Below are 13501 nucleotides of genomic sequence, written 5' to 3' on the forward strand. Positions count from 1 at the left end.
AACTCCTCCCTTTTGAAAATTCTGGGCACGCCACTGCTCAGGGTGTAGTAGAGCCCCCTCCTCCCTTTAGTTCTATCTTGTGTGTTGTATTTCATTCCACTTGTTTAAATTTTGTATCAATAAATGAAAAATTAAATAGGTTTTCGGGGGGCGGTCACCCCCGAGAAGGCAGTTTTTCGAGAACTTATGATTTTCTACACTATCTAAAAGGTTTACGAAACACATTTTTATTACGAATTTAGACGAGAAACACTCTACTTCGGTAAAAGAAAAAGTTAGATCTTGGGGCATCGTAATGACAAACAAATTATTTTCGGACGCAAAGATCATTCGAATTTTTCAGACTGTTCAAACAATCACAATGTGCAAAATATGAATAAATTAAGTTACCGTAAAAGTGTTGTATATAATGTATACAGTATGATTGTCTAAGTTCCTGACCAGAAAATCGCGTGTTTTTGTGTGATATTGTAGTTTGCTTTACTGAATTCCAGTTAATTATATTCTGGCGAAGATACATAATGTGAGATTACTGTTTTTATGAAGAACAGAAGGAGAAAGTAAATAAATAAGCGTGATCTATTGCACTAACGGGAGGACGCATGTGGATTTCAGCTGACTGACATATGATCTTGATATCGTCAGTTCTGCTTACAATAATTTTGTAACTGCATAAACAGCTGGATAAGTTTTGCTTAATATCCGAATGCAGATTTAGTAGACCTTGGATTTTGAGCTGAAGAAGTTTGAAATCAAACATGTCACGTTTTGCATGGTTTGCAACTGAAACCGGAAAGAAATTTGTATTTGGAACTACTTGTACCACAGGCATAGGTTTCCTGGTCACCTTTTATATTCCTCACACATTTTTGTTAAAGAAGTATAAAGATTTGGTGCAGTTATATAGGTAATTACAAAATTTATGACCTTTTTTTCTGTTTTATATACTTGTTAGACATGCTAGTATTGCATTTCATGATTCCCCGGAATTTTCTTCCTTTCAAGTTGCTATTATATAGCGTCCAGTCACCGGCACTTTCGCATTGTGACCATCATATTGACATACAATCCAGCCGTTTTCGTGTAGAAGTGTCTGGGAGTAGAGGTAGGTAGTATATCTGGCTGGAGTTCCGATTGTGTAATGTTTTTCACACGCAACCCTGTTCATTATTTGCAGACTTTCATAGTATGGTACTAGTTAGATATAGCGAAAACACATTTAACTCGTTTATTTTCAGATTAATTTCATTTGTACTTACCTCATATGCATAGCGGAATATTTTTCAACTTGGGATTACCTTTTTTTTCAATGAAAAAGGGTTATTTTTAACATTATAAGTATTTCTTGGTCGTTGCTAATTGGCGGCCAAATCTTGAATCATGTTGTCTATCGTCAGCTGGTATGCAGTGTTACCAAACTTATGAACCAATAAATGCTGCACAAACTATTCACAAAAGGTTTGTAAGCGAAAATTCATCCACAAACCATTCACGGAAGGTTAGGTTAGATTCAGTTAGGTTAGGCAAACAGAAAATTGAATTGAAAAAAAAAACACACGTCATCTTGTAAAACTACCACGTGGTTGCTACACTAACACTTATTAACTGAAAAATGATGATTTTAGGCTATAATTGATCCACAAACCATTCATGGAAGGTTAGGTTCAGTTAGGTTAGACAAACAGAAAATTAAATTGGAAAAAAAGAACACTCACACGTCATCTTGTAAAACTACCGCATGGTTGCTACACTGACTTTTTTGATCAAAGTAATTGCAATTTTTCACATTGCGAGTACTTCTTTCTCGTAGTCTTTTCGCTTGCATGAGACACAATATGGCACGTACACCTTCCTAGATAATCGCGCGTCGTGCTTGTGTTTTGTCGATTTTCATTCGTTATGCAGTGTTTCAACCTTCGGAACCCAAGAAATACCCGTGAACAAAGCTCATCTGATCCATTTTTTTTTTAACTTTTTCGCAGTGTTTTACAAAGAAAATTGTAATGTTTCGTGGCGCTATTAGATAGGTATTAAGTAGGTATTTTTCGGTTAAGAAGGTTGAAACACTGCATACCCACTCCAAATCGACAAAACACAAGCAGGACGCGCAATGATACATGACGAGTGCATGCCATATTGTCTGTTACCCAAGCGGAACATAGAAGACAAATAATGACTCGTAACATGAAAAGTTGACACTATTTTATAGAAAAAGGCGTAACTTCACCTTAAAGAATTTTCCGCAATGCAGAATAGGTATCAATGCTAAAATTAACGAAATGAACGAGTGAGAGGTGTTCAGGCGATATCGCATAATTACCGAAACTATTTACTGAAATCAGTTTCTGTAGCATTGTCGAAGTTCTACGAGGTATTTTCTTTTACGGAAACTGAAAACTTCACCATAGAATGCTACAGAAAAAAAAGAAGTAAAGTGCTCCCCTGTGCTTAGCACCACGCCATGAAGGCATATAGGGGTGTGGGGGTAACGCCCCACACTTTCTTGATCCAGTCGTGAGTGGGGGTGATGTGATGAACATCATGCCCCTGACCGCCTTTACCCCCCAGGTGCTGTAGAACAAGAAATGATCACTTTTTATGTAAGGTACTTGCATTTTCTGTAAAGCGACAACATTATGCCGTTTCCATTATGTACCTGCAGATGGCGCAAGCGTCGAAAGTCACGCGGTCTCGCCAGTGTTTCCAAATGTGCCCTTTTTTTTACAATAATTTTTTTTAACTATGCTTACCCAACCTAACCTAACCTTGCCGGAAATGGTCCGTGGGGCTATCGTGAATCATTTTTGGGGGTATCGTGAATTGTTTTTGGGGCTATCATGAATGGTTTTTGAGGCTATCTGTCAGTGGTTCGTGAGGCTATCCGTCAATGGTTTGTGGAGCTATCGTGAATGGTTTTTGGTGCTATCCGTCAATGGTTCGTGGGGCTATCGCGAATAATTTTTGGGGCTCTCCGTCAATGGTTTGTGATGACATAATGAACACGAAAGTAGGTATTTTTCAGTGAAGAAGGTTGAAACACTGCATACCCACTTGAAATGGACAAAACACAAGCACGATGCACGATGATCCATGACGAGTGCATGCCATATTGTCTTGTTACCCAAGCAGAACAAGGAAGACAAATAATGACTCATAATATGAAAAGTTAACACTATTTCATGGAAAAAGGCATAACTTCACCATAAAGAATCTTCTGCAATGCAGAATAGGTAAGTATCAATGCTAAAATTAACTAAATAAACGAGTGAGAGGTGTTCGGGCGATATTGCATAATTACCTTTTACCAAACAGACACATGTTCTATTTTTCTAATTTGTATCAATCATGTGATTCAATGCAAATATTCAAAATTATTAAAATTAGATTAATCAATGAATGTATTACTATTTGCATGCTTTAAAACAATTAAAATTCGGACTTAGGAAGTAATTTTCGTCTGGGTATTTTTTACCCAGCATGTCTCCTTACATTAGAGCAGAGAGCAATCACCTTGCCACCTTTTTCTTCCTCATCTTTCCTCAACTTTATCTTTGTGTAATGAGATAGAAACGTTCAAACTTAATAAAACTAGATTTATCAATGAATGGATAATTTTATGGAGCAGGGGAGAAACCATCCCCTTCACTTGAAGCAATGATTCCATCAAAATAAGGAGTAATAAATGATTTGAATGCAGTATGTTTAATGAGTGTGTAGATGATTGGAAATAACTCCTGTATGTTTTTTACTATGACTGTGGGTTATACAAGAACAATATTCAGAGATTTTAATATTGTTATTGCTTTGTTGGCCATGAAACTCGGCTAGAAGCAATGTAGGTATTTTTTTACATTAAGTTAATAAACATGCTGTAAAAGTTTTGTGTTATTCCCTGGCAATACTCAAAGGAACAGTGCATTAAATTAATGAAGGTGTAAAGTCATGGACACTGCTGGATTGCAACAATCCCATTAAAATCGTTACAACCCAGATGTGTCCGTGACTGTACTAGAATTTGATATGTAGCTGAATGAGGCTGAAAACTTCTACTGACTTACTCGTTTTTAAATTGATTAATGCAAAATTTGAATATGTGTCTAATAAATGCATTAAACAAGGCCACTGTAAATTACATGTAATTACCATTATTTTTTTATTTTAGTTTTGGTATGCCAGTTGCATTGAAGGATCGTGTTTTGAAAAGAACTGAGAAGGTGATGGAGGATATGAAGATTTCACCTCTAGAGAAGAAACTGATTAACTTTTTCTCCGTTTATGGATTTAATACTTTCCATGCAGGTTCAACTTACATGCATACAGGGGCAATCATTGGTCTTCCTTCAAACTTTAATTATGAGACAACTGAAGATATTGATAAGCAGAATATAATAGTAAGTAGTTTCGTGTGGTATGAATTCCCAAGTAGATCTGGAGTCACGGTTAGAAACTATACACATTTTGAAAAGTATATGCACTTTGGGCCAAAAGTTCTAAAGGGAAATTGACAGTAAGAAGTTGTCGTAGGTTGTGAAGAATGTTTATCATCCACGTATATACATTGTGTGGTAATAATTCATTTGTTTTCCAATAGAGGTCTGTCCGAATGATACAGTCTTCCACTTCGTTGTGCATTTAACACAGAACCAGTTGCAAAAGTCTACCTCGCAACGTTCCATAAATTCACCTCAGTAGGAGCTGGTTTATTGAAGCGAAGGAAAAAGTTTTTCCCTGATTTCTTCATAGATTTCGCGACTTCATCGCCTTTCATGCAAACACACGCTAACAACAAGACCAGCGCCGTATTCTGAAAATCCGACAACTTCACATTTTCCGCCAGTTTCTTTATATATGAAAAAGTTGGTTTGACGGCACTATACCAGATAATGTGGGAAAATATGCCACTGGCAAGATATTTCTCAATAGTGAATTGGCTTGTATCAGCTATTGTTTACAAACACAAGGTGGAAAACCAAACACGCTAGTAAATCACACTGCTACAGCATTGCTTTTAACTGCAACATTCGGACAGACCTCACTCAGAAAACAAATTATTACATCACAATGTATGTTAGGAGGATAAACCCAACCTACAACATTTTTTTAAATTCACTGCTTCTATAGCCTGTACCAGCTAACTGTAGACCAGGCAAACGAGAACAGGTCTCTGCACAAGTAGTGACACAAGACAGTTCCACCAATGAACAGTGAGAGAAACTGGATTGCATAATGGGTGACTGAAGTTCCCTGCTTTGATCTATCAGCATTGTAAACTTTTGAAAACAATAATACCGTATGCACATGGCAAACGGACCGTATTTTTGTCTCAAGGTCCATATGTTTGGTTTAAGAATTTCTTGGGGGATATACAGGGAGGTTATTTCAGTCGTTCACCGCCAGCGTGTCGGCCGTTCATCGGACTCTTCATGCAACAGGTCCCGGCAAATTGCATTACAGGAAGTCCGTAACAGAAACCGCTTGTTTTCTAATGTTTCCACTTTTCACAATTACAGTTACAATTACAATTGAAATAAGCACTTAACTTGTCGCAAGGATTGCAGAAAAAGGTGCCCTCGCAATTACAAATATTTCTGGCACCTTATTTCTGACATCTAATCTTAGATTAGTCATCGCTGCGTTATCCTCAGTTGTCGCGACAGCGCCTGCAGCTTATCGGGGGTTGGGTGAGTTGTCAGCCGCGAGAGGGCGCTTCATACTGCACGTGTCGGCAGTGATGCCAACCGTAGGGACATGTCCCTCCGCATAGGGACGTTTCACTAAATTTCGCCCGCGTAGGAACGTAGGGACAGATTTTGCCAAATGAGGGAAAACGTAGGTACTTTTTTCAATCTTGGTAAATTACATTTTATGAATTAGTTTATCTGGATACTTTAGCGAGGAGGAGAAAAAAGAACTAACTAACAGATCTCCATCAGAATTTTGGAACATGTTATCAGTTACCAAAAACTTTCAAGGCAAGTTCCTTTTTGAAAACATTTCCACTCTCGCGAAAATAGTGCTAACATTGCCGCATTCTAACGCGGAAACGGAAAGAATATTTTCAATGTTAAGTGATACAAAAACAAAAAAAGGGAAATAAAATGGGACCAAAATTGTTAAAGACTGCAGGAAATACAGCATCACCAACCAACATCTATCTCTTCACAGAAGAAAGCATTTATGACTTCAAATAACATAATCAACAGTAAACGACTCAACGTTATTCATTAGGGGTGTGCTGGATTCTTTACTTTAAAAAGTCGTTAATTCTCGACGTTTTCTGCCTTGTAAGTTTCTGGAACTTATCGAAAGTTGTAAGTTTTTTATTCTAGAAATGCAAAAACAATCACTTAAAGTGAAAATGACTTGTAAAATTCGAGATTTCCAGTGCTTCGGGAAATTTCGAACATTTCCCGTCCAGAAAATTTTCCGACTTGGTCGGGAAATTGCAAATTTTTCAGTCCCGAATGTCAGGATTTAAAAAAAATTACCGTCCCGATCCCGTCCCGACCCAAAACATTCTGTCCCGCACACCCCTATTATTCATTAAGGCAAGAATTTACAATACCGGACCAGTCTGTAATTTCTATGCTACGTCTTATACTCACGAAATAATTATTCGTGATGACTTATCTCAAGTTAACATGTTGTGGTGAGGGGGAAAAAATGTTCATTAACGTGTAGAAGTTGTAAAATAAGCTTTTCAATTCTCGCAATGATTCTCTGTATACAAGTATGGTAGCCATATTTGTTGATATGAACAAATTACAATTAGTTACGTTGTCTACAGCGTTGCCACACTGTTGATTTCATACTTGGAGAGCATGGATCGTGTAAGAATGGCGGAAGAGAACAGTAAAAGAGTTGTTAATGTTGTACAGATTTTTAGGTGGAGTGTGCAGGCGGATGGCTGTGGGCTAATTAATAAATTTATGGATTTCAGTATATTGCCCAAAGAACGTGCTTACATGTGACAGCGACAATCACGATGTAGAAGAACTGATTTGATTATAGGTAAATTTGGCAACTGTACATCAATCATAAAATTGCAGGATACGAAAATGGCGTCTTCGATGATGAACGTTTGCTGTTAAAGTGCTACGAAAATAATATTTTTTATCGGTTCATAATCACAATTACCGCAAAACCATTCAGGAATAGCCCCACTGACCATTCTCGGTAAGGTTAGGTTAAGTTAGGTTAGGCAAGGCAAACATACCGGTAGTTAAAATTTGGGCTCGAAAAACACATGCACGGGTAGCCCAACAAACCAATGACGGATAGCCCCACGAACCATTCAGGTACGGTTAGGTTAGGTTAGGCAAACATAGTTAAAATTTGGGGTCGTAGTAATATCAGGAATGTATATTTCGTTTTTTAAGTATTGGAAACACAAAATCTTCCGGTAAATAATGAGCAATCGTGCCGATCGCGGACCACTCAATTTCACTTATTTTGCAATTTCTACACGTGACCCCCCAAATCTTAACTTGAAATTCGTGATTAGGAGGCCTCAATTAGTGAGTATGCAAAATATTACAAAAATCGGGGAGGGGTCATGTATTGTAAATTCGCTCCTTCATTAATTGTGGAAGCACCGAGCAGAAAGATTTGGTAAGTAAATGTGTATATTTTATCTTCTGTTTTGCATGCTAATGAGGTGGTGTTTTTTTAGTCACTTTACTTGGCGTAGGGACATTTGGTCAGTTGTAGGGACATTTTGACTACGTCTGTAGGGACATTGCTGAAAAATGGTTAGCAACACTGTCGGCTACCAGACGTCAGTGTTCGTTCATGTTCAATTCTGTTTGCGTTCAACAGTACGCGTGTTGCTTATACTGTGGTATTGTAATGTGCTACTCATGGCCAGTGCTTTATTGTGTGTTAATTGTTATTCATTCATTACTTATGTCGTTAAACAAATATAGTCTTGAACAGAGAGTTTTTATGTACGATAATTACGTGAAAACGAATTCTTGCAGAAAAGTGGTCAGGCAATTACGAGAGACAGGATCTCTTGAACCTAAGAAACGTGTTGTATTGCTGTTGAAGGAGGTCATTTTCAACATCTCTTATAACACAGGAGGTTAGTGATCATCATTATTATTACTTTTAAATATCATTTTACGCTTTCGGTTTGCTTTATGCGCCGGGATGCTGTCTTCCCTTTCTGACAACTGACGATAAAGTAGCGATGTCTAATCTAAGATTTTCTGTCAGAAATAAGGTGCCGGAAATATTTGTATTTGGGAGGACACCTTTTCCAGCATCCTTGCGACAAGGTACGTGCTTATTTCAATTGTAATTGTAACTGTAATTGTGAAAAGTGGAAACATTAGAAAACAAGCGGTTTCTGTTACGGACTTCCTGTAATGCAATTTGCCAGGACCTGTTGCATGAAGAGTCCGATGAACGGCCGACACGCTGGCGGTGAACGACTGAAATAACCTCCCTGTATTAGGGATAAAACAGAAAGTGCAAATTTTGACAAGCCGTACATTTAGAACCTCAGTGGTGAAATTTGACAACTTAACATGTTCGGCTACCAAGATGGTAACAATTTAATCTAATAACAATCCATACATCTATCATTGATATTACCCTAAAAGGGCAAGAAAAGCTACATAGAACAACCACACCCAAAATATAATCATTCCATTAGCTAATGTGCATTTTAATATTATTTTCAAAATATCATGAACTGTCTCACTAAGTGAAAAGCTTAATGATGCTAGCACCACTCCATGATGGAACACGTGTATTAACAGAGTGATCACTAGGACTAGGATTTTTATGACCTATTAATCACCAAAATATGCAAAATAAAATATGCTCTGACCTAAAATTTAAAAAAAATATGCACTATAATTTGAAAAATATGGCCTTATAACTGGACTGTTTCAAACATCAATATCTAAGTCTTGAGACATTTTCACATAGGTACTATTTTTAGTTCACTTTATGGACCCTGAGTTGCAATGCACAATGAATACTTTCTCTAAATTTTCAAATAAAAATGAAAAAGATTTTGCTACAGTCCAAAAAAAAAAGAACTCTCTAGTAAACATAGGAGTAAGAATGAATCCACTTCGAAAATGACTGTATATTTGTTGAAAATGCAAAAATATGCTGAATATGACCGAAAATCCATCAAAATCATGCAAAAATGGACAAATATGCCAAAATATGCCCTCAAAAAGCACCGTAACTTAATTAGTTTCTTCATAACATGAATTTCTATATGTTTTGGGAACACATCACCCTTACCAAAAAAAAATATGCTCAGTCACGAAAATCCACACATTTTGATCACATTTTGTCCTCCACATGCTATGCAAATACATTAACAGATATGTAATTCAAGTTTGAAATGAGGGGGGGGGGGTGTAATACTTGGACTTTTGACTATCTATTGAGTTTTATTTTTTTTAAAAAAAAGTCTTGCTTTCCTAAGAACCGTGCTTTTTCTACATTTTGAACATTTGCATCTGTTTATAAATCCTTTTAAATCATTCTCAAGTATTGTGGGAGATTGCATGTTGCTTTACACGAATTTATGTAATGTAAATATGTTTAGACCATGTTTACACAGCTAGTTGTCTTAAAAAGTTTCATTGGAGTGCTGTTCATGATCCACTACACCAGTACTGCTGTCTGCACTATATCATTTCCTCATACTTTCCAGTTTTAGTTTAGCATAGCCTGCTACAACATCAAGGGTCCCAGGTTTGAATTCCGACCTGGACAGGGATGTTCTTTATGAGTGTCCCTTCATCAATGTCATCATAACATCACTCCTTCTGATATTCACAATTAGGCAAAAGTGGCAGAAAAGTGAAGTAAAATAAACCAAATCAATCAATCAAACTTTTTAGTGAAATTATCACTAGATAGCAACAGGGGCGCCAACTTGTCAAAATTATTGGGGGGGCTCTGATCACTGAAATAAATGAATGAATGACTCACTCCCTCCCTTTTTTAAAAATTAAAATTACATCTTCGTATAGCAGTTTTTAAGCAACTATTATATTCTTCATGCAAATGAAATGTAACATGAAAAACTTTTCGAAAATGTTTCAAAGTCTTTGTGTCTGCTCATTTGTTTTTTTAGCTAACCATTAACATTTTTATTGAAAAGTAGGCTATGTATTTACATTAAGAGACCAACCTAACAGTTTTATGCCGGCCTCGGTAGCCGAGCATGTTGGGTGGTCGACTCAACTCGCTTCGATCCGGAGGTCTCGGGTTCGAGTCCCGGTGAGGGCATAGGTGTGTTTTAACCCTCCGTCATCCGCGCCCTCATAGTAGCACAAATGTCCCGCGTGTGGCATTCAGTGCCACCCTATCAAAACCAACTTTATTTACGTAGATGAACTATTGGTGCAAATTGATGTTGAATTACCCTAGCGCTTACTAGAAATCAGACGATATATATATGAACGCAAACAGTCCATTTCGGATATTTTTATTAGCTAAACTAAAACTAAACCTATATAAACTAAAAACATTAGAGGAAATGACACAGAAGTACACGCTTAGACTCTTGAAGCAGATGCACCAAAATATTATTCCCAAAATGCGCATAATTAAAATTTTGCCATATAATAAAGGAACTAAAAAATGAACTCATCATTCACAAAATTTTCAACGTAGTTTTCAAAGCATTCAACATATTTTTCAAAATGAATTGAAGTCATACAACTTATATGGGCTTAGAAAGGAACAATTTGTTCCAAAATTCTCAGTCAAAATCTTGCTGACTCGCTGAAAATGCAATCAAAAGAGTAAAATACAACTCGAAGATACTTACAAAATATTAAAATTTTCAAATCTCAATATGTTTCTTCTTGTTTTACAAGATATACGTGCAAAGATATATACGAACTTAAATAAAACAGACCCAATATTGTAACTTTTCAATACATTTTGACAACTCCGACATTTCGTATGGGTACTTCAATGGTTTCTGCATACAATTAATTTGCATTCCGAACAACGTACCGTCGTTTTATTTTTCTCATATCCGCCAAATTCATGCCTGGAGTGCTATGATTTAAAATAGGGAACATTCCCGCGCGCGGTACTGAGTGCTGCCTAAGGGGGACCGGTCACTTTTGAGGCATGTAAACAACTGAAAAACGCCAGAAAAAAGGTTGGAACGCCTCCTATGTTTTCGTGGGAATAGTGTAGATAAGTTTCCTAGTGCTTTGCAGACCATTCATGCACTGATAAGGAGAATAATTCAAAATTTTAGAAAAGGCGGCGGAGTGCCGCCGCGCGGGTTACGGAGGGTTAATGTCCGCAACAGAGTTGTAAAGAAAGGACATGTGACAGGTGCAAATAACCTTAGTGTTGACGTACCCATAAAAATAATGAATATTTACAATATTTAACAGTTTTATTTAATTATTTACATAAATGCTAACACAAATCGCAGGAAAATAGTTTTACTTTATTGTTCTTGCTACAATATTTTACTTTTCAAATTTAATTTTGCAATAATAAAAAACACATAGCACGCCGTGCTTTAGCAATAATGCATTTGATCATAGCAGTTCCTACTTTCGCGATACAGACTTTTCATAACCTTTCCTTGCGTACTTTACTGCAAGCCAGTGTTAAATATACTCAAAGACTTTAGAATTATTTTCCCCTTATTCTTTGGACTAGAGGAAGAGATTTTGAGGATAACTAAATATCGTACATATCAATATTGCCTGAAAGTCCTGTTTACGACTTCAAGTTGTTCAGAATTCACTAAACAACATACTGGTATAATTGTCATATCACCTCGTTATTTTGAAACTCTTTTTAGTAAAAATCTTAACAATACTCATAATTATATAATTGGTATATCTATATAGTAAGAAGTCTTGTATTTTGCTGTCTCTGGTCATAGCCCCCCCCCCCCAAAAAAAAAATTGACGTTTTAGCGGTCTCAGGCCCCCAAAGTTGATGGTCTAGAACGTTTCAAATGTGTATTTAAAGTTAAGTTCATGTGGCACAATACAGAGTAAACTTTACGAGAGAAGCAAAATAATACATTAGATCATCTTAAGCAAAATTATTTGAGGGGCTCTGCCCCAACATCATTAGCATTGGGGGGGGGGCTCAAGCCCCATGTAGTCGGTGCCTATGGATAGCAGCATTTGCCTGGAAACTCAGAGTTACCAGGAAATGTACGACACACTAAAAAAAATGTTCATGTATTATTGTGATGTGATGTGTGCATATTTGCAGTAAGTAAGAAGTGTACTCAAGTGCAAGTGTTGCACTTTTTTTTTTAGAAGATTATTTATTAATAATTGACTAACTATATTCATCTTTTTTTTATATCATTATGCATTTCAGGTGAAAACTGAACCAGTTGATTGGACCACAAATGCTGCAGAGTCACTAAAGGAGAGTCTTGTATTGAGTGAAAGTGCACAAAAGTACGCTATCGCAGAACAGATATCCCAGTCAAGAACTATGCACGTTTATCTAAAAACTCTGTATCCACCTGTGGTTTTGCTGGCAATGTATACAGTTGGTCATTCGATCAACATAAAACAAAATCTATTCTCAAGGCCTTTGAATGTAAGGATGATTATGTACACTTTACTAACATTCTTTGGATTTGGCTTGTGGAGTTTTTTACACGATTTCACAACTGTGCAATATGAAGTAATGGCCGATAAAGAAGCATCTAGTTTGGGTAAAGAGTACATTGTAGGTGGTGTTGAGTACTATGAGAAGCTTATGAAACGAAATGTTGCTCTTCGAAGCCTTCTCGGGAAAAGTGGTCCTAAGTTGTACACAGCAACCGGAAATCAGAATATGCTTATAAGACAAAAGCATGTACCCCTTTCGTACAGGAAGGATTATCTGGATCTTAGGTTAAAGGAACTGAGGGAAGAGGCTATAGACACCATGTAAATATAGTGTTCGTGAACATAGTTTAGTTGAAAATGTAACATGCAAGTGTGTATGTAGATTTTGCGTATTGATGTAATAAAACGATTTTTTTTTTTTCCCCGCTTTAATTGTAAAATTGAACTATCCTGTGTTATTTTATGTTGGATTTCGTTCAAGATGTTATGTAATGCTTAAGTGTTACTGCTTCATATGCCACTATAGCAGATTCTGCAACTGGGCTTTTTTGACAGACCAGGGTGTCTACCAATCCTGAAAATCTGGAAAAGTCAGGGAATTTAATTTTGTCGGGAAAAGTGTGGAAAATTTACTATTTTTCTGGGAAAAATTTGTATTTTTGTAGACCTTGTACAATAGAGATTGTTTAAAAGTTTGGATGTTTTTTCATTCAATAACAAAGCATATCTTTCATCTGGAGCTTGTAGTTTCTATCTCCATGTTAAACAATGATCTCTGTCCATAACAAATGCTGTCTGATGCCATACCTTGGCTTATCAGTAGGTTTGGACTCTGAAAATTGTTTTCTATAAGATTTTGATTACTTTCAAATCTTTAATTAAGGTACTCACGTTTTCATTATTTTCTATTT

At 36.6% G+C, this 13501-nt stretch overlaps 1 protein-coding gene across 2 annotated transcripts; it reads left to right on the forward strand.

The window, feature by feature from the left end:
• The first annotated feature begins 434 nt into the window (after window positions 1-434).
• LOC145998476 (transmembrane protein 177) lies at window positions 435-13213 on the forward strand. Of its 2 annotated transcripts, none has more exons than XM_083134888.1 (3): window positions 435-907; window positions 4163-4391; window positions 12340-13213. In XM_083134888.1, the coding sequence occupies exons 1-3, from the start codon at window positions 759-761 to the stop codon at window positions 12913-12915; spliced, it is 954 nt and encodes a 317-aa protein (XP_082991014.1). In that variant the 5' UTR covers window positions 435-758; the 3' UTR covers window positions 12916-13213. The 2 variants fall into 2 exon arrangements, with proteins under 2 accessions (XP_082991014.1, XP_082991015.1); XM_083134889.1 differs by having other exon boundaries at window positions 12349-13203.
• The last annotated feature ends 288 nt before the right edge of the window (window positions 13214-13501 follow it).

The sequence above is a fragment of the Lepisma saccharinum genome, chromosome 14 (genome assembly GCF_977018435.1).
Source record: "Lepisma saccharinum chromosome 14, izLepSacc3.1, whole genome shotgun sequence".
Lineage (NCBI taxonomy): Eukaryota > Metazoa > Arthropoda > Insecta > Zygentoma > Lepismatidae > Lepisma > Lepisma saccharinum.